At 40.4% G+C, this 23406-nt stretch overlaps 1 protein-coding gene across 1 annotated transcript in view; it reads left to right on the top strand.

The window, feature by feature from the left end:
- LOC108721303 (Escargot/snail protein homolog) overlaps positions 1 to 22212 on the top strand; it is a 35501-nt gene extending 13289 nt beyond the window's left edge. The window contains exon 3 of the mRNA XM_018445778.1: positions 21931 to 22212. Within this exon, the coding sequence (XP_018301280.1) occupies positions 21931 to 22212 (282 nt within the window). The remainder of the gene's footprint in view (positions 1 to 21930) is intronic.
- The last annotated feature ends 1194 nt before the right edge of the window (positions 22213 to 23406 follow it).

Genomic DNA, 23406 nt, shown 5'->3' on the forward strand with positions numbered 1-23406 from the left:
TCGTAATATGTTAAACTTTGCAAAATTGATCAGATTTGTCTAATTTATAAAATATTTTATTTTCTTATAATTGAGCGAGCTCTAAAAAAAGATCTAGAAAGATCTACTTCTTAAATTATGCGTTTGCTTTTATGAATAATATTTATTGTTTTGTGAATTCTGATCTGCAACGCTTCGCGCTGATGCTTTCTCTCTCGAACGTGCTTTCTTTTTTTTATATCTTTTCGCGGTCACCGCAGGACGACGAAGCGATATATGATTGGTGCACCACCACTTTTGGGTCCCCGTTGTGCGAATAAACTGCACGTGCGCATCATGTATATAAAGGAGACGCCCAAGTGGGTTAATACTGACAATTACGTGCTTCATGCGTCCGCCCATATGAGCAAATTCCGTTTAATTCCGTTAACCGCCAACCCCGCTTCATTTTTTATTCCGCCCCATGCGAGAACCGTGCTCTTATCTCATAACATGGTGCGTAAATATAAATCGCTGCAAGCTCTGTCAAGATAAAGAGAGATCGAAAAATTCTTGCAAGTCACCATAAACATTTTTCACGCAAGTATATATGTACACAGTAAAAAAAAAATTTGTGTATTTATGTTGGAAACGGTCCACTCACGTTTGTGTTAACAGTTTGTGTTGAATTTTTTAATATTCGAGTGTTAATTTAACACATAATGTGATTATGTTATTTAAAGATTTTTTGTGAAATTGATATTCAATGTTTCTTAGTGTCACAATTTATGAGTAAGTGAACGAATAACATAAAAATAATGTGTTTTAAAACGTAAATTCTAAGACAAATGAATGAAATATGTATTAATTTAACATATCATAAATGTTAATTTTCTAAAAAATAATATGTTCCTACGGTTTACAATCGATGTTATCTTTCTTTGTATTTATTCTCTTACATAATATTTGTGTTACCTTCTAACATATTCATCTTGTGTAAAATTAACTCAAAAATTTGAGTGGACCGTTTGCGATTTATGTTAAATTCAACACATTTTTTCCAACTGTGTAAATATGTATTTTTACACAGATAGGTACGATTTCTCTTAATAGAATACAATACTGATTGATCTTGTCTGTCTCGATAATGGAACAATATTAGATGCGATTTGCTCTGTATTTCCGCTAGGTAATAAAAACTCGTTCTAATATGTAGTTAACTATAAATTTAATGTATTTGATAGAAGTATCAATGACGCTTTCGTTCTGTCCGATAAACTATCTTCGACATATGTAGAAGATAGAAAGCACGGAAGGAGATAATCATATTACTGATTCATAGCCGAGCTGAGACAGAAAATTCATTGGAGCTGTATGTTCGTTATTAACGAGCTTTGACTAATCGCAGACTAATTTAATCAAACTTTTAGATGTGTGACATATCATCTAGACATAAAAATATAATATAAACATCAGTGGTTTTCAAGTTAATACTTTTTAACTTTCATATCTACAATATTTCTATATGGCAAGTTATGCTCTAATAATTTACGTTTACTAATTAGCTATGCTAATTTAAATACAGTTTCATCATATCCGCTTCATCATATTGCAGCTAAACAGCATTTATTAACTTCAGGAATTCACATTTTTATATATGTTAAATGAGCATTTCCAGTATATCTCACATTATTAATTTATTTCTAATTTTTTTTATTGTTAAAAAATTTTTCATTATTTATGAACTTTGAAATTATGATATAAGATGATAATCTATATTAACAATTAAAAAGTTGTTCCTCCAAGAATCTTTCCTAAAAAGGAAAAGATCAGACATGAAAAGAGTAGTGACGAAATTAAAAAATTACAAGAGGATCGGTTACGACAGAACGCGGATATTTTCGCGCTCGATAAACGCCGTTGTTACGAGATTGTGACGCCGTTCACTGATTTATAGAAGACCAGCTCATTGTGCATGGCCGTGGACGTCCCACTTATTTGCTCGTGTCAGAGCTGTCTCTGAAAAGTCGCGAAACGAGGCGCCTCACGGATCGTATCTAGCGAGCAAGGGCGACAGCACACGCCCGTCGCGCGCGAGCTTGCCGAGAATTATGACGGTCGGACATTTATTCACGTCGTCGATCGGCGCCTCGGCGACCTGTCCGTGGCCCGTAATGATTCATTGACCTGACAGGGCCGCTAATGCTGCACCCACGTATCAGCGCTACCGTTTTCCACGGAGGACGGACGACGCGAGAGAACGGATTAGCCGCCTCGATATAACAACGCGCGCGAATCGTGGGAGACGCACAATGCACTCGGCGATTGCATTACGTTCGTTACCGGATTCTTGTTACGCGACGATTGTGGGCGACGTTAGCGTCGTGGACCGGCTCCGAATTGTAAAAGCAAGAAATCTTTGTAAATTTCAACGATTCTTATGAACAAAATTTGTTGATATTATTTTTTTTAGAAATTTCAAAAAAGGTTTTCGGATATTAAAAAGTTTTTTTTCGATGTCATTATGCGCTAAAATAATTCTACGATATTCAATACGAAACGTATTGAAGATTTAGTTGAAATTAATATTGAAAATTTGTATATGTAACAAATTTATAAATATGATGGATTTTATCCTACTAGGCTTGCGTTTTAGTGAATTATTAGAAATTCTGTGTGGTGTGTGTGCAATTCTAGTAATTTTATACTAAACCTAAGCAATTTATCAGAAAAAAATGCATTTTGTACAGTAGGCTTAAGAGATTTCTTTTTTTTTATTATTAATTTTATAAATGATAATCTTGCAAGCTGTTTGATGTTGCTATATTAAAGGAGCAATGATAACTCAATCCCTACAGTTTTGTTATTTTTAACTTTCATGTGTGTCAAAATATATTATAAATCAGTTTATTTTTGTGGTTAATTTCTAAGTAACAACATCCACATCAATATGCATTTATTAAATAATAAATTAAATTTGAATCAAAAATACATTTTCTAGAGTTAAATTATTTTATCCTATTGTTTTAGTTAAATTAACAACATATTGAATAAAATTAGTGGCGACTTATGATTAAAAATGATTAAAAATAACTTAAATTGCTATAATTCGACATTATGAATTTAACAGTGTAGAACGAGACTGTTCCCGCTATTCGTCGAACTCGCGTAATAATAGAGCGTACATTATCGTTCACGTGAGATGGTTACGTCCGATTTGATTCCTCCGGTCGATTTTCAACCGTGCTGTGGAACGCGTTATTTCTCGGAGCAGCGTGGCACGGAAGTGTCTAAGCGATTGGTAATCTCCACGGAGCGCGAAATATGGTACGGACCGTGGAGAAGGCCCAACCTGACCGTAGATCGGACAGGTTGGGTCACGATCGAGCCCTACGGCGCGATGGAGCCTTGCCGGGTTAACTGTCGACTCTGATAGGTCTACTTACGCCCCCGGTTATGCAACCGAAGCTTCTAATAAGCTTCCTTTAGCGTGAGTACCTGTCGGAGAAACCCGCATGTCTTAGGTGGGATCGATCGTACGAGGCATATCTAATGTTCCGTCGATCACGACCTACCCGCATCTACCCCGATTACTATGTGATATCGACAAAGTCATCTTACGATTTATGATAATAGTGTACGTCTGTAAAATTATAAATTGACAAGAAAGATTATAGGAATGTAAATGATTTTACAGGAATGACGCGCCGATCAAAATTCATCCGCCTACGACTTGGTCCAGAATGCCTGGAGACTTCAATGAGAGTCATTCGGCACATGGAGGATTTATTACTATTAGAAATCGTAATGGAAATAATGATGGAGGCTAATATAAGGCATTGACGGGCGTCACCCGGGATCGACGCGAGCATAGAGAGTGGAAATGTCAAATTTCCAATCAACTGCGTGCCGATGCAACACACATTCTTCCGGGCTAATAATCTCTCAATCGATCTGACCGCATAATCGACAGTCGTATTTTCTTTCGTCTTGGTATTTTCTTTTTGCGCGCCATGTTGAAAAAGAGATTAAAATACAATTTGTGTTTGCAAATTGTACACTGTTAAATTCATATAATATCAAATTATGTCCAATTTGAGTTATTTTTAATCATTTCTATAGGTTGCCACTGTTCCTAATCAATATATCATTAATTTAATAAAATCATGGAGTTAAATCAATTTAAATGAAGAAAATGTGTTAAATTTGACTCAAATTTAATTTATTATTAATTAAGTGTATACGTTAATGTGAACGTTGTTTATTTTGAAATTAATCACAGAAATGGATTTACATCTTGACACATATGGAAGTTAAAAATAACAAAATGTTATTTAACTCAAGGGATTGGGTTGCTTCTTTGATATCTAACAGTGTAGGGCACTGTAGGAAGTCGCGTGTCCGGCTCGCGGGTGAAATATCTCCTGGCGACCGACATATTTACTTGACAAAGTACATCCACGACTCCATTACGCACCTAACAAAAAGCCCGGCGCATTATGTCCGCGCGTTAACCAGCCCGATTGTAATCCCCGACAATGCTTTTTCTCGCCGACTCGAGGTCCTCGCCGCGAAACGAGTCGTTCCACCGGTACTTGAATTCTTTCGTTCCTTTTTTGCGGAGGAGGTGCGCGAGTGCACGGGACGGAGGTCGTGGAGGACGACGACGAAGATGGAGGAGGAGAGGAGGAAGTAAAGGCGGAGTACGACCGACAGTGGGACGATATTAAAAATCACAATACAGGCATATTAACTTGACCTACTATCGGCGCATCAGGAAGAGTCGTGGTCGTTTAAAGTCCCGTCTGTGGGTCCTCCAAAATGAACGCACGCACGCACGCATGCACGCACGCTCTCGGTGCACGCGGCCGGTTGCACGCGTGTTCGCACACACGTGTGCAACTGCCAGTACCACACTAAAGGAGGTAATGCCTTGGACAAACGTGTTAAGCCGTCTTTTGTGGACGACATGACATTATTGCCCGTCTGATGCATGATTCATTTTTATCAGTATTTTTTATCTGCATATTATATACGACATAATCTAAACTACGAAAGAGAAATGAATCAGCTAAATGTAATATAAAGATTCGAGTAAGCCGATATTGCAAAGGTCTTATAAAATTTTAACTATGGAATAATCTATGAAATTTTATATATTGAAATAAATTATATTTTTTATTGCATCTACGAGTTTTGATGTAACGATTATTCATCCAAACCGGATTAGGCAATGTTTTAATTAAAATAAATTAAGGATTACAATCTTGTAATAACTCTTGCAATCTCTTAACAACTTCGATAAAATTGTCATTTATAATTTACGAAACTTACACCAGCATTAAAATTTTCTATCAATGTTCAAAAAATTATAGCGATCTTCGTATCATTTTATGACTGCTATGAATAATTTATCTATTAATTACCCTATCTTATAAAATTATTTGTAAGCGGAAGATAAATTTCTCTTGTGCCTAGATCGTCCATTCCAAAGTGACCGGCAAAGAACACCGGTATTTCTTAATTCAGTAATGATAAGCGTGTGTAACCGCGTGCATCCGTGTCAGAGCGGTGCGTGGCATATATGCGAAGAGTCGCCCTCGCTTTTACGACAGGCCGAGCTTTATTGCGGCCGAGAGCAACCGCAACGGGGGAATTAGCAATTGTAATGTTATAAGGGGCAAAAGTGCGAGAGAGGCCGGCGCGGGGATGACGGCGGGAGGGGGAGTGGGTGGAGAACAGAAAGAAGGAAGGAAGGAGAGAGAAAACGAGGCTGCCGGACGAAGGATAAAGAATGCGGGACCTAAGGGGTCACGAGGATTTCATTTGACGGAATAACGTGGCGTTTAAGAGCCAGTACCGTTATCGCGCTCGTTGTATATAAGTAAGTACCAACAGGATTGGGCGACCCCCCATCTTCCTCAGTGCATTATATTTCGAGGAATCGAAGGTACCGCCGTGTATCCTCCTTCGTTCATTCTGCTCCGCCGTCCGTTTTATCTCCCTTTGAATAATCGCACGCGTTCTCGGCCCGCCGGTAATTACTCGACATCCCGCCGACGCGACGCGACGGGACGCACGCGACGGATTGGGTTACTTATCGTTTATAGGTGCGAACGAGATTCGTGAAAGAGCGCCAGGTAAAACTGCTTCGTAAAGCAAGAGTTTCTATTGATGAGTTATCTTTATTAATTTCAAGCTCTCTTAGAGACAACAGAATTGAATTTAAAATAAAATCTAATTCATAGCGTTCCGCCGATTTTCTTTATGATAATACAGAATTTATATATATTTTTTTAAGACTGTGTTCTAGAACATGTGAACTCAAGTTAATTGAACACTGATTCGATCTAACGTTCTAACTCATCTTCTGCGGTAGTTTATCGAATATAATTTAATTTATATCTTAATTCTGTGCATCCACCATAAAAAATCAATATCTCAATGGAAGATCTAATTTTTTGGTGTAGTCGTCCGTAATCTTCCTCTCGCAGCAGATAATTTTTCCTCGTCTGATGACTCAACGTCATCATTGCGCGGTTCCCAATCCTCCCACGCTCCTTTCATTTTGGCTTCAAGCCGTAGAACCCTCGGGCGAGGGTGCGGGAGAGAAGCGGGGAGGAGGATCTCGGCACACGGGATCATCAAAGTGGTCCATAATGAGCGGCTCGCGCTGCGGGGTCGAAGGTCACGCGGTAATGAATTGTTTTGCACCTCGCGGGCAAACCGGGCTCCATGAACCTTCCGTAAGAGCTCATACACGCGCGCGCGGTCAGTACTAATACGCGCGGAAGGTACTCGTAGCCTTATCCGGCGCGCGGTCCCAACGGGCACTCGAAGGGCGACTCCGCTTCGCCATGAGAAAAACGTCAAAAAGCCCGGTGACTTATGGCGTTCGATCAATCAGACCGCGATGGCGAACTAATTGACGGCGTTGCGGCCGTTAACGGTTATCGAATTTCACGCTGATCGCTTTCTCGATTATTTTCGTTTGCATTTAAATACCGGCCGCCGATGTGTGTCACCGATCAACGTTTCTATCATGCAGGCACGGCTTCCGCTTGAATATTTATTAATGTCGGCGAGGAGATCCTTCATCATTGTCGTTAGACTGCTCGCTCGCTAGAATTAAACGACTTCGGTGCAATTAAGAACAAGAGTTCTCGACTTTTACAAATAGTTAATACTGATGTACTCACATAAGAAGACTCATATTTTAAGATCGTAAAGAAATCCGTTAAAATCAATATTGGCGAGTTTGGAATACCTTATAGACGAACCTTACTTCATTTTATATGTATGCATGTTTTATAAATACCTGACAAGCTTTTCATTTAAAAAAAAAAGATTGGAATTCCGAAGGCGGATCGTTTCCGTAAAAACGACACAATGTATCCTCGTGGCGGACTACTGTATAAAATAACCATACGTCATTTCACAGTGGTATCCCGTAGCCGCGCCCCGCGGTTAAGGCACATAATACGGCAGGCCCCCTCCGGTATCAAGGTTAGGAAATTAGTCGTCCGCTTTTGAGTAGTCGCATTCTTTAACCCTTCCAGTTCTCGTTCTCCGTCTCGATCGCGTAAAGTAATGTTCTTTCTTATTCTTCTTCGTTCGAGCGGAGACCCTATTAAATCGGCGGTGGCTATAATTCTCACGGGACCACCACGATGCGCGGAAAGAGGAATGATACCAAGTGGTAATCTTTTTCGATGAATGGGTCCCTCGAAGGACACACGGAGGAGATAATCAAATATCGTTTTATGCTGCTGTCTTTGCCCATGCTGCGAGAGCAATCCGGCGCCGTACCGCCAACCTGTCGTCTGAAATACGTCTTCTTAACGGGACTGAGATCTAATGGGACGATTAGAGGTGCGACAGCGGGACGCTATAACACCTTTCCGTTAGGCGATTTGATATACAGTTGCGTGAGCATAATGCGATTAGAAGAAACAAGAAGAAATATATTTACCTAATAATTTTTCTGTTTCAGATTTAGAAATTTATGAATTATAATTATGACACAAAAATTTAACTGTAAACTTACTTCTTGATGTACCTATTAATCCTGATATATACAATTAACGCATGTAATTAAATACAAGCAAGAATAATGATTTAATCTTGATAATCTCAACCAACATTTCTCCCAAATCTGTGTCAAGACCTCTCGAGTCGAGACATTCGATCGTGACCTCTCGAAATCTTGCGAACGGACTCGATTTTGCACACAAGTTCAACGCTCGTTAGTGCAACGCCGTGAGCGCATCGGCTGCCATTCATCCTCAAAACAAACGCGCGCTGATTCGCTCGCGAATCACCGCGCACGATTCGTCGTGCGTATGTACATACGCACGCACGCTTCCCACAGCTCAACGTCGCTCGCGAAGCACGCATGCTAATTCCTTATTGATGAGTGTCATTTATTACCATCGGCTGTTCGATGGATCCTTTTTTTCCCCTTTTGTTCCTCGCCATGTCTCCCTCGACGAGCCGCTCATCACCTTTCAGCAATCGATGGCAGCCACCGAGATTGCGTTACGGAAAAGCGTGCGGACGCGGCTAATTGTCCCTCGAGGGGCCTCATTTTTTGGGCCCCCGATGGCGCCGGATCCCTCGGCAATTTGTTAACGTCAGCGAGCCTCGAGAACGTCACGATCGATCGATCGATTGACGGCGTCGTTAACTCGTGAACTCGTAACAGTGAACGAAACCATGTCGGCACTCAAATCCTTTTACTAATTAAATTGAAAAAATTATGCAATTGTTTTACATCGAACAGTCACTTTACAGACCGCCGCGTCGTCTTTTGACGTGGGAATATTGATCATGGACCTATGAGGAATTTCATCCGCAGATCCGGCGAACAAGGAGAAAACGGTATATCTCGGCCAGAACAAGCACTAGCCATTCCGAACGATTGCACTTAGGATACCCGAAGGCTGATCACGATTTGCGCGCGAGTTATACACAAGATCGGTAGATCACTACCGATGTAGATCACCATAGCCTTCAGCAGCGGCGGGATCGCAGGATCGTATATCCTCACCCTGTATGCTCATTGCGGATGCAACCGCAACGGTAACCGCGATGCAGTCTCGACAGTCGCGGGGTGAAATCTCTCTCTTTCTCTCTCTCTCTCTCTCTTTAATCTTTCTAGGTTTGATTTATGAGATAAGATAAAACACACACACGCACATATTGGGTTTGCTAAAAAGTCTTCTCGTTTTTTATTTGTGTAAGTGACTTTCATTCAATTTTTTAGATATTTTATCTTCTGTGAGTGATTTGTTGCAGATTATTTTCGATAAAGACCCTCATTTGATAAACATCTATTGCACTTGGCTTACCAAAACGTGGCTTGTCTTCAATGGAGAAATTCTCACCACGAAACTTTGTTACTAAATTTGACACAAGCGATCATTCACATTATCTTGACCGCACACTGCATATATTTTTGGGGGTTTGCATAGCGTTTTTATCTGTATGATAGTAATATATAGCATAATATATAGCAAAAATGTGTCTTTTGATTTTCTATTTTTAATCCTTTATAACAAATGGTGAATCTTGTTGATCTTTTTTGTTATAAGACGTGATCCTATCTTCGTTACATTTTACTGCAGACTTCAAATGGATCTGACACAATAGATAGACATTTATTTTATTTAAATTTATTCAATTGTAAAAAATATTTCGAAGAGAACAAAAGTTTGACTCTCGAATGATGCAGCGTAGTCGTGATGCGGGTTCTAGCGCACGTTCGTGCTCGCTCGAGATGGCAGAAAAAAAGTTCTCGTTGCTTAGCACGTGGTGTGCCATTATCCTGCCATTTCGTCATTTTATTTCCGTGCCCCAACGGCCGGCCTGATGAGCCAATAAACTCAGACACGGCCGTCCGCGTAAAAATGTCGCTCACTAACTCGTGCCTGCCAGGCCACCGAATAATCCGTGGTTCGACGACGATTCGCGTGCACGAAGTTTCGTTATTAAGTGAACGGCGAAGATAATCGTCGGTCGTAGGAAAGCGTAAGTACCTGCCAGGAGCAAGCCCTTTCTGGCAGGACCTCGAGGAACCAGCGCAATTATGCCGACTTGACGAGTTTAATGCGTTCAGCGTGCTAGTCGTTTTCAGGAATAAACATTTTCTAGCTGTTATCCGTGACTTTACATTATCGTCGGAAGCGACTATCAAATAGCCGTAAACGAAGAATGCTCGGAACATCCCTTTGATGCATCTTGTTTTCAACGTTATATGTGCCTTCGCGTATTCTTGTTTATCTCTTCCATTTCAAGTTCACACTTAGGAAAGATTTGCGCTCTTTGTGTTTTTTCAATATTATTTTTTCGATTTATTCGAGTTTTTTATTTTTTAATATATGGTAAAAAATATAAGTTGTTTATTACGTTTTATAGTAGTAAATTTATCTTTCTTGTTGAAGTCAACTCAATTATTTATGTTGATCTAATCACGAATAAGTATCTATTTTATTAATATCTGTATTCCCGCCTTGATAAACATTCAAGTGCCTATTTTCCAATGGTCGCCAAGTCACGTACTCGGTACACACACATCCTCGACTGCCAAATTATAAGGTTAAACGGGCTGATTTATGTGCGCATTTTACAACCGCGACCGCGCGAGAGACGGACGGGGAAAACAACGACAAACGACAGCACTCTGAGACAACATACATTGCCGTAACGCGGGAGGAAACAACGAGCAGCTTCGTTGCTGCATGTACATAGACTTTACGGTCTTGCGACCTTAATTGCGCGCATTATCATCTCTCGGAACGATAATGGCGTTGCGAACGACCGAAGGTGTCTATGGAATTTAGAAACGGTCCCGTATATAAACATGGCGCTTCTTTTTTCCCCGCAACATTAAATGCTTAAAAAAAAAATGCCTTTCGCACGTTATTATTTTTTAGGTGCGAAAGATCGTCCATTTTTTTTACAGCAGAGTCACCACGGGTACAAGTTATGTGAAGTTAATGAGGGCATTTTAGAACATAAGAAGTTACGATGGCAGTTTTTTGTGAGAGCTGTTAAAATTCCTGTGGCATGAAATAGTTAAAATTATGCTCTTCTTTGGCGCAATTTATTGTTAGACTATAAAAATATTTGGAAACGCGTTGGCACTTATGAGCAGATATAAGTCATAGGTAATAAATAAATAAAATCGCTTGTAAGTTTCTATATTTATTGAGATTATCGTGGAATATTTTTGAGATCAGAATGTATTGCTCAACGTGCATTTAAATTATTCCGCTTCCCACATAAATGTCCACCGCGTTATTCATGTGCAGTTCGCGTAATGTCCCAGCCGATATTTTCTGCAAAAGCAGTAATATTTCATCAGGCACTTACATCCATTCCAGTCCTTCCATCATCCAACAATAAAAGTCGCGCATTAAGCCAATTACTTTCACCCGGATTTCTGCCTGCACGTCTGCATCCTCGAGGGCAATCTTTCTCGCGCGCAACGAGGAGAATATCGTTTCAACCCCGATTACACCGCGCCGCGCCGGTACGTATATATGCGCGTGTATCTCCGCCCGCTCGCAAAATCGCGAAGAGCATAAATATCCGCGCCAAGTATCTCCCGGCATTATTACAAGCGTGTACGTTATGCACGCACGCGCGCGCGCGTGACACACGTGGCGTGGCAGAGGAGTCATCGCATCGCGCATGTTATACTTGAACTCGTACTCGAACTCGTACACGAGACACTGCTCTCGTCTCTCCGAGGCTCTCCTCGAAGTGGGGATTATACTGCTGCCAAATTACAGTGCCTGGCCACCCATAATGCGGCCACGGAGACGGCTACGGTAATAATGTTGGTATTAACGGCGGGGTAACGTTCCTGCCGACGAAATTATAGGTGTTAGGGGCGTGTTAATTTTTATGCTTATTGATTTTCATATTTTACCACCTACCACGAGGAACCAGGCCGGCGCGGCGCGGCGGGGTTGTCGCGGTGGTGCGTAACAGTTCTGCCAGCGAAGATCGTCCGGCTGACTTTCCTTGTTATCGTGGTGGATATTTTTGCGGCGAGAGCTGGCAAAGCGTTCAAAGCTCTTTCTGTGGGCTTTAAATGTCTAGAGTTGGGTCGCAAATGGCTGGACGACTATTTGGAATCGACGTTTAGGATAGACGCGAGCGTACGTATTTTTACGATTATCGATCTTGGAATTTTAGTATCTTACTACTCAGCGCGATATTGAATAGGAGCCATATTAACGAAAAATGAATCTCATTTACGATCAAATGTAATCATAAAATTGATTTTTCTGGTTGTTACTTTTTAATATTTTTCGCTATTTTTGTTATGCAAAAAACAAGAACTTCAAACAGTTTTATGAAATGCTTTTATTTTTATGATTGATCCGTTTCGCGTCCTTTTAATGGATTTTTTGCAAAAGCAAAAGATATGTACTAAAAGATAAAAACAGGAAAAAAGGGAGAATATCTTTGAGATATAAAAAAAACTTTATTAATATTCTTTGTATGTGTGTGTTATTACACTTCGAAATTGGATTAATGAGAATATATCTAATTAAGTAAGAGAAATCCTTTTCGATCATAGCGGATCTTATATTAGTATTTAAGTATTTCAATGTGAATTTATCGAATTCCGCAAACTGCAGCGCATTGAAATCTTTTTTAGTCTTGAAACGCAATCATGAACAGAATTAAAGTAGTAATATTGCATATATGAGGTAATATTTTTTGCAATAAATTATTCATAGTTTTTAAGATTCTTATTAACATAAAATTATTAATAATTATAATAATTTATTAATAAAAATATTCTTATAAGATGTTTATTAGCATTAATATTATTAAATTGTTTGTCACGTGATATTCCTGTCTACTTTAGTTTTGTTCATGATTGTGGTTCAAGACTGAAAAAGATTTCGACACGCGATTTGCAGAATTGGATATGTATATTCACACTGATATATTTAAGTCTGCTAAAATCCGCTTTGAAAATAGGATTTCTCTTAATTAATTAGAAATATTTTATGTGATTAAAAATTAGTTTGAGAGGAAGAAGTGAGGTAATTCCTGAAATTCCATGTCTTGTTTTCAAAATCACGTATCTTCAGCATGCCGTTCACTTGAAACTTCATCACTTGAAACTTCGTCATCGACTTCGGCAATTTCGAACGAGGTCCGCGGAGGTCGAAGGTGAAGCGCGAGCGTCTTCGATGGCCCATCGACGGGTCGTAGGTCGAGGCCCTGGGTCGAAGGTGGTCACGAGGACGCTGATACTCAATTCTGAGAGTATTCCTGGAATCAAGAGGTATTTAATATACCGTCCGGTCAAGAAATATACAGGGGGTTAAAACCTGCGCTCACGCGGGAGCGACCAGGACGCGACGCTATCTCGAAGGAGGACGGAATCGGGACTCGAAGAGTGGCCCTAAGAATAAGAGGGGGAAAAGGGACGTCGCCGAGAGTTACGGGCCATCCATGTCACGCTCAAATATTTTGGCAAATTTATGTCCAATAAAAATTAACCAGACCCCTTCTCGTTCTGCGGTTTCGGTCCACCAGCGCCGCGCCACCATCAACCTCCGCCACTTTCTTGCGGCCATTTAACGACAAGGTGGACCTCCGGTAGATTCTTCGTCCGTTAGACGTTCCCGCACATATTCGTACGTTCGTACATACGTATGTCCGTCTGTCCGCCACGGGCGTGCAAAAGCGAAGTGATTTACCGCTGGATTTTCTTTCTTTTCTCTCTTTCTCTTTTAGTAGTCTGTCTTCACTTATCTTCTTCCTTCCCGCGACATCGCACGTCGTATTCTCTTCGTCTCGTGTTTATCGCCACCGAGTGTCTCTTTCGTGCCGCACCGGTCAAGAATGGAGACGAGCGACCTTTTTTTATTCCGTGCTCGCTTCTTCGCGCCTTCGAGAATCCATGCAGCGGGGGCGCGAAGAAGCGGGGGCCTTTTTTCATTCCGCGCGGTGCAAACGCAGGGAATGTGTCGCCGGCGTAAATCAGTCAACGTCTCCGGGGATTAGACTTTACGGTACCCCCGAGTTCTGGATGACTTCTCGCAATTCCAGGGATGGAGCAAGGTGCGCGAAAAATGATGCGAGAAAGCACTTCGCTTTTTTATTTCATAATTTGTTTAATTTATTATTTCATTTGACTTTCCGAATCTTACATTACCAAAAAGAGTATGTAAATTTTCTCTAATTGCACTTAACTGTATGCAATCATATGCCATTTTATTTAATTGATATAAAATTTTATTTATTTGCTTAATTAATTAATTCTCTATCATTTTTAAAAATTTATTATAATTTATTATTATTTAATATTCCTACCTAATTAGTTTCTTTTTAACATTTTTCGAGTAACCTCTTAAATATTTTTTAGGTAGATGATTTGCGCAATTCTCGCACGCTACTTAGAACCTCGCGGTAGCGAATTAGCATGCCGGGGCATGGGAGACACGGCGTCGTGCCTGGAGAAGGCGGCGGCTAAGGTGGTTAAGGACTAATAACTGTGACGCGCCGCGACCGCGGACGCTCGCGCAGGGAACCGAGACCGAGTGTGTCGGCTCCGTCTGATTTCACGGGCGCTAATTAGTCCAGGCGCGCTTTGCCACACGTCTAATCGCAAATTTATATGCCGTCTGTGGCACTCGCGGAAGGTCGAGCGGGGGCGTAACGTCGACGCTGAGTGCACGGTGATGTTTTTCGTTTTAAACCAGTCGGAAGTCGCTGCGCCAACTTGTTTCCATATACGCAATACCTGAACCCCGCGAGTGTGGCGAAACTTATTTCTCTGTATATATCGTATCGCGGCCGCAGCAAAAATATTCTTCTTTGTCGCTCCGCTCATTTTTAATTATATAAGAATCGCGTAAATCTAACTTAGATTTATTTTATATTTGATTTTTTATTTCAGCTTGATCTTACTGTATCATTCACATAACTTTTTAATATACATGAAAAACAGTTTTGCTGAAATATCTAAAAATTTAGTTAGAGATAGATTTGAAGATAATTTGGGTAGAATATTGAAATATTTATATGGGACACTTAAATTGGTTACCTGAACGTCAAAGATATTTGCAGTATTGCTTGAGTTTTTTATACATAATTATTTTCGTGATCTAACAAAATTATTTTCAGATCTATATCTATTTAAATTTTTAGATATTTCAGCAAAATTATTTTTTCTGTGTAGAAATTTGTAATATAGGAATTTAATAGAATTTGACGAAGCTAAATAAGTAATTTCTAAGCACTTTATAAGGAAACATAAATAATTATAAATTATTACTTTATTTTTACGTAGACATTTATATCTTCTTAATGTAGTTTGATTTTAAAATTTTATTATAAATATAAGATAACGTTATGTGATTTCGCGGTTTATCGCGATACCGAAACTGGTGAGCATAATGTTTCCGAAAAGTTATGGCAAATCGCTATAGAAACCATTCACCGACACCTGCCGATGGGAATGTCATCGGCCGCTAATAAACAAAAGCGGTGCGATATGAAATAGCGACTCGCGTCACCTGCCTTCCTGAAGTACCTACGTACAACGGTAGTTCCCATAGTCGGTCAAAACAATTTTGTAATCGTACATTGTCATTACTTTCTCCCTAGTATATGTGAATATCGATGGCCGGTGGTTGTGTTAATACCATGCGATATTTGTACCTGTCGTATCGTTACCAACCCTCTAAAGCGCTGCCACTTCCTGCCTCGTATTTACGCGGTTAACCATTGATTTTTCGAACCATTGTTTAATTTCTGAATAGCAGTATATAAAACAGGCTACTAATTCGAAAATGTGAAACGAAAACGAAGATATTTCACGTGAATTTATTCCGAAACATACATTGAAGGAGCAGGACAGTTTATCTCAGCCTCCCGCAACATCCGGCGTTCGACGCGAAACGCCCGTGTTCTCACGTAACGGCATAAATCTCCGGTGTAAATCTGGGCGCGAAGATTCCCGAAAACGGAACGGTGCCGTAATCGAAGGGGGATTAAAGAAACGAGAGAAAGAAAAGAAAAAATGAGAAAGAAAAGAGAATTACCGCGCCCCGATCTCTTCCTCTTTTTTATCGCGGATGCGGTGCATGTCGGCCGATTTATCTCTTCCTGAGATCTTCCTGGGCGCATTAATTCACCGGCGGATGCTGGACCGTGGATCTTCTCCCAACTGGATCCATTCGCCCTCAGAACGTCTTGATTCCGTGCGCGATCGTAAAGTTAATCGATCCGCTCCATTAAATCGCGTCCGGTAATCGCGCCGATACACTTCTCGGCGTGTTGCGGACTCATTTTCGTCAAATAGTGTCTCGCACACGTCTGAGAGAGCGATTTGGGGATAAGGTATTCTCGTTGAATCGCGATGATCGAAAGGCCTTTATCAAAACTCGCCCCGAGCTCCCTCGGATCTCGCGGGGCCTATAAAACTCCCGTGTTATTTACTATGTTAATTGGCGCCCACGTCAAACACAAATTTATGCTAAAAGCCGAGATGTTATCGAGTAGCCGAATGCGTTACGGCGCTGACAGATCCTGCCTTCCAGTGTCGGACGACCAGACACTGGCCTGGCGAGGTACTTCGAGACGCACGATAATGCCGATATCTATCTTCGATGTATCGAACGCTTTCTTCCTCCCGCGTCTGTTCGTCTCATCGCGGATATGCCGTTCCTTTCCATCGTAAACTTCCTCTTTCATCTTCGCGCGTTCCGTAATGTGCAAATTTTAAGTAAGACGCACGAAGTCGTGACCTTCTCATACTGTAGGAAATAAAACTTTTCGAAGTATTGAAACCATGGATTATTCAAGAAAAATGGGCACAAAGATTCTCGCTTTAATAAAATTTAAGTAAAAAATTATAAATCGTAACGATAAAAAAGAAATAAAGCTGATGAATTAATTTTCTCCTTTAATTCTTTTTGAGATTGTAAAGAATACATTATCACATTTTTCTATGTAAAATAATCAAATGTTTCTTTGGTGTTCTTAGAATTCAAAACTGTCCATTTTCATGTGTTAACAATGTTTTTCTGGATGCCAGATGTTGCTCCAGAAGGCTTGCAGATTCCTTGGTCTATCATTCAGCAAAAGCGTGAACAGCGTCCTAGTCACGTATAGGGATTCGAAATACAAAGTTTTATAGTTTGTCATTGACAACGAGGGTACCATGTGTTCTCCAGATACATATGCGGGAATAATGGAATTTACGTGTAATTCCGATCTTTCCGCCGTTCACCGGACGCATTTCTTGAAGATGCCATGGAATGTTTACCATACGGATGGCTATTTTACCACACGCATTTCGAAATACGCGTCCAGTGTCGCACATTTACGAGATTTCACTGCCATCCGTCTTAACCGCTACGGCCGACGCTCCTCCGCAGCAGCCATTGGCTTCTTAACGTCCGACAGGTGATTTACACGCGAGGATTTACTGCTCGCGAGATTTTACGAAAGACTGACCCGCACCGAAACCAACGTGTGATGCGTCGCTACTTCGAAGCGAGGCGATACGCCTTCCAAGAACGAAAAATTATTTTTTACAACTGGTTATGAACTGCAAGCTATGATGAGTGATAATAGATACTGTCAGAGATAGCGATCGAAGGGTGTTTTCTATACTTTACATGGTGCTGACAGGAATGATGTGCGACAGAAGATATGTAATTGTTACGACGAAAGTCCCTAAGAGAAATAGAAACATATAAAATTTAATTTTAACAACTAAATGTATATTGGTTAAGAATAAAAATACTTTAGCGTATTTTACAAAACAAAATAATTATTATAACATTTTATATTTAATATTAAGAGAGATATATGATGAGTCACTTCAAAGAAATAAAATTACTCTTACAAAAATTCTTACACAGGCAACAATCTATTCATAATTTATTTATACAATGTTCTTTTATAATTTGAAATATTGGTCTTCTTTCCATTCTTTTTTTTCTACATGTTGGAGGTATTGTCTCGTAAAACATGTGTTGCTGTCACGTGTTGCACCTATACTGTTGAAAATAAAATATTAATTTTAACTTAAACACGTATATTTTCAAGAACTTTCTGAGACGTGTAAAAATGTTAATTTTAACATTTTGCATGTTTTAGAAAGTCCACTATACGTTTTCGAATTAAAATTAACATTTTATTCTTTACAGTGTATGTTTATATATTGATATTCTTCTCGAAAAATTTGATAGAATTATGTTTGCCATACGGTGCTAAGGATTTCTATGATTGTGTATCTCAATACGACTTGGGAGATTGTAGGAAAGTTTGCACGGAAAATCCGCACGCTTCCTCGATGCGAGGAGACATCGTGGGCGTTTTTATGTCGTCGCTTTTATTACCGCAATGGGCGCCGTCCGGTGCTACGATCGACGCAATCGCGCCTTTACAAGCCAGATCATTCTCCTTTACGGCCGAATTTCAATCCGCTCCATTGGAGAGAATTCTGGAAACGCCACCGACGCGAAAGACATAAACGTCGATCGCCAGAAGATCGAGCGAACTCTGACCGTCTTGATATCTTTTCAAGATTAAGTTGTTGGTTCCGGGCTGACGTTAAAGACCTTTATCCGTGGCACGTCCGGTTTAGTGGCATGTATAATTTTCTGATTTTCACGAGATACCAGAGTGAAATTTAGGTTTATATCTCTTTCTTTTCTAAATTTATCAAATCAACTTATTAAAAATTACACTGAAAAAAGATTATCTACTTTGAATATTCGTAAGTAATCATTTACTTGAATGTTAACATGTATTTATTTGATACAACAACTATTAATTTGATTTAACTATTATTTTTTCATTGACTAAATGTTTATTTACTATAAGTAAATGTTTACTTACAAATATTAAAAATAACTTTGTTGGATCATTAATATAATTATGTAGGATGCTCAAACTGATTGCTAGAATATTAAAACTTTTTATAGCATTGTTTAACATACTTCAGATTCTTATGTAATTATTTTGATGGTTCCAACAAAATTATTTCAAATCTGTATCTATACTAAATTTGTAGACTCTTCAACAAAATCGTTCTTTCATGTAGAATAAATGATCAATGTATAAATATTTAATATCAAATTTACTTAATAATTTCAAAATTCTTGAAAATTTTATTATCAAAATTTTATTTTACGGTCAAATTAAAGAAGTCTTATTGAAAGAAGAACGAGGGAATCGCAGGATGTGCCACAAACATCAAGCACTAAACATCGAGTCAGCTGTACTGTAGAAAGCGAAACGGAGAGCGCGCATCGGGTTGCTGAAGTTTTTCCGCTATAATTTATGCTCGATAATGAATCTACACTCTGCAGATAGCACGGGGGTCAGGTGTTAATGTCGGTGCGTGTGTGGTGCGAGAGCGCGGCGCTGCGTGGGACTCATGGCACATTCGGCCCACCCGCGCTCTCGGTCTCTCGCGAATCAGCGATGCTCAGCCAGTTGCTCTCAAAATCGACAAACGCGAAAGAATAATAAATATCCCCTAGATTTTACCTAACGAGAAAATTATTATCTATATTATTATATATATAATAATGCTGCGTATTTCTTGAACACCCGTGTGTCGCCTAATTTATTGAATAAATAAAATTTAGGGATAGATCCCAGAATCAGCATTTTTATGGCATAATGCCGTTTTTGTCGCAGATTTTGTTGCAGTGAAAACAAATTCGCTTGCGAAACTCACGACCAACGAATCGATGAATTGTGGGTTACGTGCGCGTACGTGGGAGAGACAGTCCTGGGAGAACTCGTCCTGCACTTTCTCCCTGTCGCATGTCGTTTCCTTGAATTCGACGCACGTCTCTAACTTTCCTCTGGGCATCAATTGTCCCACGTTGATTACATGCAGCAAGAAATATCGCGTAAGTTTACCGAAGGCAATTTTTTATCACACGCTGTGATATCGGAAACGAAAAGAAAAAGAGATTATTCGTCCGTAAATCAATATAGCATATCTAGCTAAGGAGATACGTGTATGATTTACGCATGTGCGGACATACATATAATTCCTGGAGGTTGAGAACCGTCCGACAGACGCGTCCCTTAAACAATGTCTACATTAAGCCTAGTTAGGCGAGAAACGACGTTTCGCGGCAACGAGACGTGCGTCGTGCTGGCAGACACGTCGCCGTCGAGAGTCGTTTAAAGGCATTAAACGCTCGCTCGCTCGTGGAAACACACCGGCATCGGCAGTTCGCCGTGGTGTTCATCGGGTGTATCCGCGTATATACCCGACAACGTATTCACGATTCACGATGTATAAAGTACATGGTTACGAGCGTCACACAATCGTGCGAGCCTACCCCGCTGTTCGGAGCCTCCGCGCCGCCACGTTAGCACGGGGCTATTAAGATGTTTGAATAATATTAACATGGAGAATTTGCAAGCGCGCGCGCAAGAGCCGCGTGGTATCGATAACGGTGGAGGGCCTGTTTGTGTAAGGACTTGTAGGGCCTTAGGCGATATCACGCGAGCATTTTAGTACTTGAGGCGGCGATAAAATGAGCTCACGATGATGATGCTGTTAGCCATATCGAAGTTGGTTCACGAGACGCAATGCACAGGTGTCGTCGATAGAAATTAAGTTTTTTGTAGGTACTAACGTTTCTGCAACAAACATTCCCATGGGATTCAGTGAGAACAAAATATCATATGTGGAGGTTAAAATTAATTTTATTTTATTTAATTATTACATTTTTTTTATTTAGCAAATATTTATTTTCCATAAATAAATGTTATATTAATACTATTTAAATAATTATTTATTAAAATTTAGTACATTTTTCTCAATGTAAAGAACTCGCAGTTTAATATATTTAAAATATTTAAAAAAAAGAAGACGAACGTGTATCTAAGAATTAAAGGAAAGCGATCAAACAATTTAAGTTAGCGAACAACAAGCATTGCAACGTCGGCAACGCGAGAGGTGCATTTAGAACGTCATTTCAAATATGACATCTCGTATTTCCGATGCATGCAGGCGGTGAAATAAAGCACGTGCTAAACTGTACTGGTAGCAGTTGACATACGCGGAATTACACCGTGTTTATTGGCCGTGGCTCACGTACCGCGTTCCGCGGCGCTTATCGCAACCGCGATGCATCTTTCTGCACGGTACGCCAATGAAATCACACGGTGACCTCATTCACTGAGTCAATACTTTCGATGTGCTTTGCGATCGGCTGGACGAAGTTCCACGAACACGAGCATGCGATTCCGTCCCCCGAGGAACGTGTTCGGAAATGTAAACCGCTCCCGGGCACATGTTCGCTTAACATGTGCCTACGTCAGTTCCAAGGGACGAGACTCTTGGTTTTATAATGGCGATTTGGCTAATTATTTCAAGGTAACGTTGTTGAATAATGAAACATGTGCAGTCGGCGAGGTGTATTGTCGACGACCCAAGGGTTTCCATATGTCTAGGTAGTGTTCCTTCAAGATGGGACACACATGATGATTTCGGCTCATTAATGCAGGTGCAGATCTATAGGCCGTCCAAGCAATGTCAAAATGTACAGCATGTGCTTCGTCGTGATTGACTAGTGGACTTGGGTCTGAATGAAACAAACAATTAAGTGAGTTTTACGATCGTCTGTAGCTTTCTATAGTCTTATTTTCCTTTATCTTTGTTTACAATGCAAGAGGAACAATATATTATAGTACAAATAAATTTCTCTATAAAAAAAAACAAATAGCAAAATAGAAATCGTAGTTATATTGATTAAAGCTGGATCGAAGCAAATCGAACACATGAATTCATTATTGGATCCACCAGATGTATGTAACGTGTGCAGTAAATTGTACAAAAAAAAAACTAAAGAAAAACAGTTTGGGCTTAAAGAGAATCACTATCCCTCGTGAAAAAGAAAAACTGAAGCACTGTAAATGAACCAAATGTAAAATACTGATTCATTAATGCAGGTGCAGACCGTGGTTTGGAATTTTATTGTGCGTCGTGTTACCGCCGTTATTAACGAAGACGCAGGTAAGGGAATTTCGAAAGCATGCGATGTGGCAAATCCATGGGGTTTTATGCGCGGTGTTTGGGTCGGAGCATGTACCACCAAGGACGCGCCGAAGGTGATCGTGCCGCACATGCCGGGTGGTTACCATGTTCGAGAAGGACATGAAAGAAAAAAGAAAGGAAAAAGAGGCAGCAGCAGCGAAGTTAAGACGGAGTTAAAGTGCGCGGATGAGACTTAACGGCCCCGCGCCGTCCGCCTATACCTCGTTTCGATAATATCCGCGAGAACAATTTCTTATCCTACATCTTTAATCTTAACGTCTCTGTCCGCGCGCGCGGGTCGTGTATCAAATTGCGCCGTGCGATTATCGCCGCCGCCGCGACGCTGGTCCGTGTATAATTTTGCAACGCCGGCGATTGGCTTAGGATTTGAATAATCGCATCGTGTTTCCGCCGCGCTGTTACTGATCGCGGCGATTATTGTCATTATGATAACCGCGTGGGTCTCAGCCGATTTAAGCTTCTCGTCCTGAAAATATGTGCGGCACAGTAAGCCCTTAATTTATATAACATTTTGCAGTTAGTGAAGCTTTCTGTTACCTGCTACGTGTGTTTAAAATAATTTGTCTGTGAGTTTTACTCTTTACAATTAAAATTACACGTACGAATGTTTGTTTTTTTATATTTTGTATAAATCTGCAGTTATTATATTTTTCAAGAGATTTATATGTTCTTGTGGCATTTATATTGTGATAATTTTTGTTGCAAGAAATATTAAAATTATGTAATTATAAAGGAAAGATTCGAAGAAAATTTGATATTTAGATGCATCTTTATGAGCATAACCACGGGGAAGAAATTGATTTCTCGTCTGCGTCAAAATTGCCAGGGCGACTCGCACCTTTAGCGCATTTTAATTCAATCGTTCGGTGGTGAATCGCGCAGGGTCACTGCGCAGGGTCAATCGTATGCTAATTGCCAACCAAAAGACGAACGGGGCCGCGCGCGAAGGAGCAGGAGGAACGAGGAGCGCGTATTCGCGCTGAGGACGATCGAAGTACCCGCGGCTCGGGCAAGGTCTTTGAACCTGCGCCGTCGACCCCGTAATGCACCGTTGTCGTTGAATTGTTCTGCATAAATTTATGACGGGCAAGTGTGCGAATGCACGTACCGCAGGACGAAGACGAATCGTCCTGGTGAACCCGGGGGGTGTCTCTCTGCCCCCTCGCGAGCCACGCCTCCAGTCGACGTTAATTACTGCCGATTCCAGCGCGCGGAGTACTTTCCGGAGGAAGATCGGATGCCAATCTCTCACCGGATAATTCCTCTCCATGAAGTGCAATTCATACAGGATGTCTCAGTGAGCTTGTATATTTTTCGCATTGTTATTCGATTTTTTGTTTTTGGATAATGTTAGTAAATGAAGTAATTGA

Source organism: Mycetomoellerius zeteki, unplaced genomic scaffold, assembly GCF_001594055.1.
Source record: "Mycetomoellerius zeteki isolate Tzet28-1 unplaced genomic scaffold, Tzet1.0 scaffold167, whole genome shotgun sequence".
Classification (NCBI taxonomy): Eukaryota; Metazoa; Arthropoda; class Insecta; order Hymenoptera; family Formicidae; genus Mycetomoellerius; species Mycetomoellerius zeteki.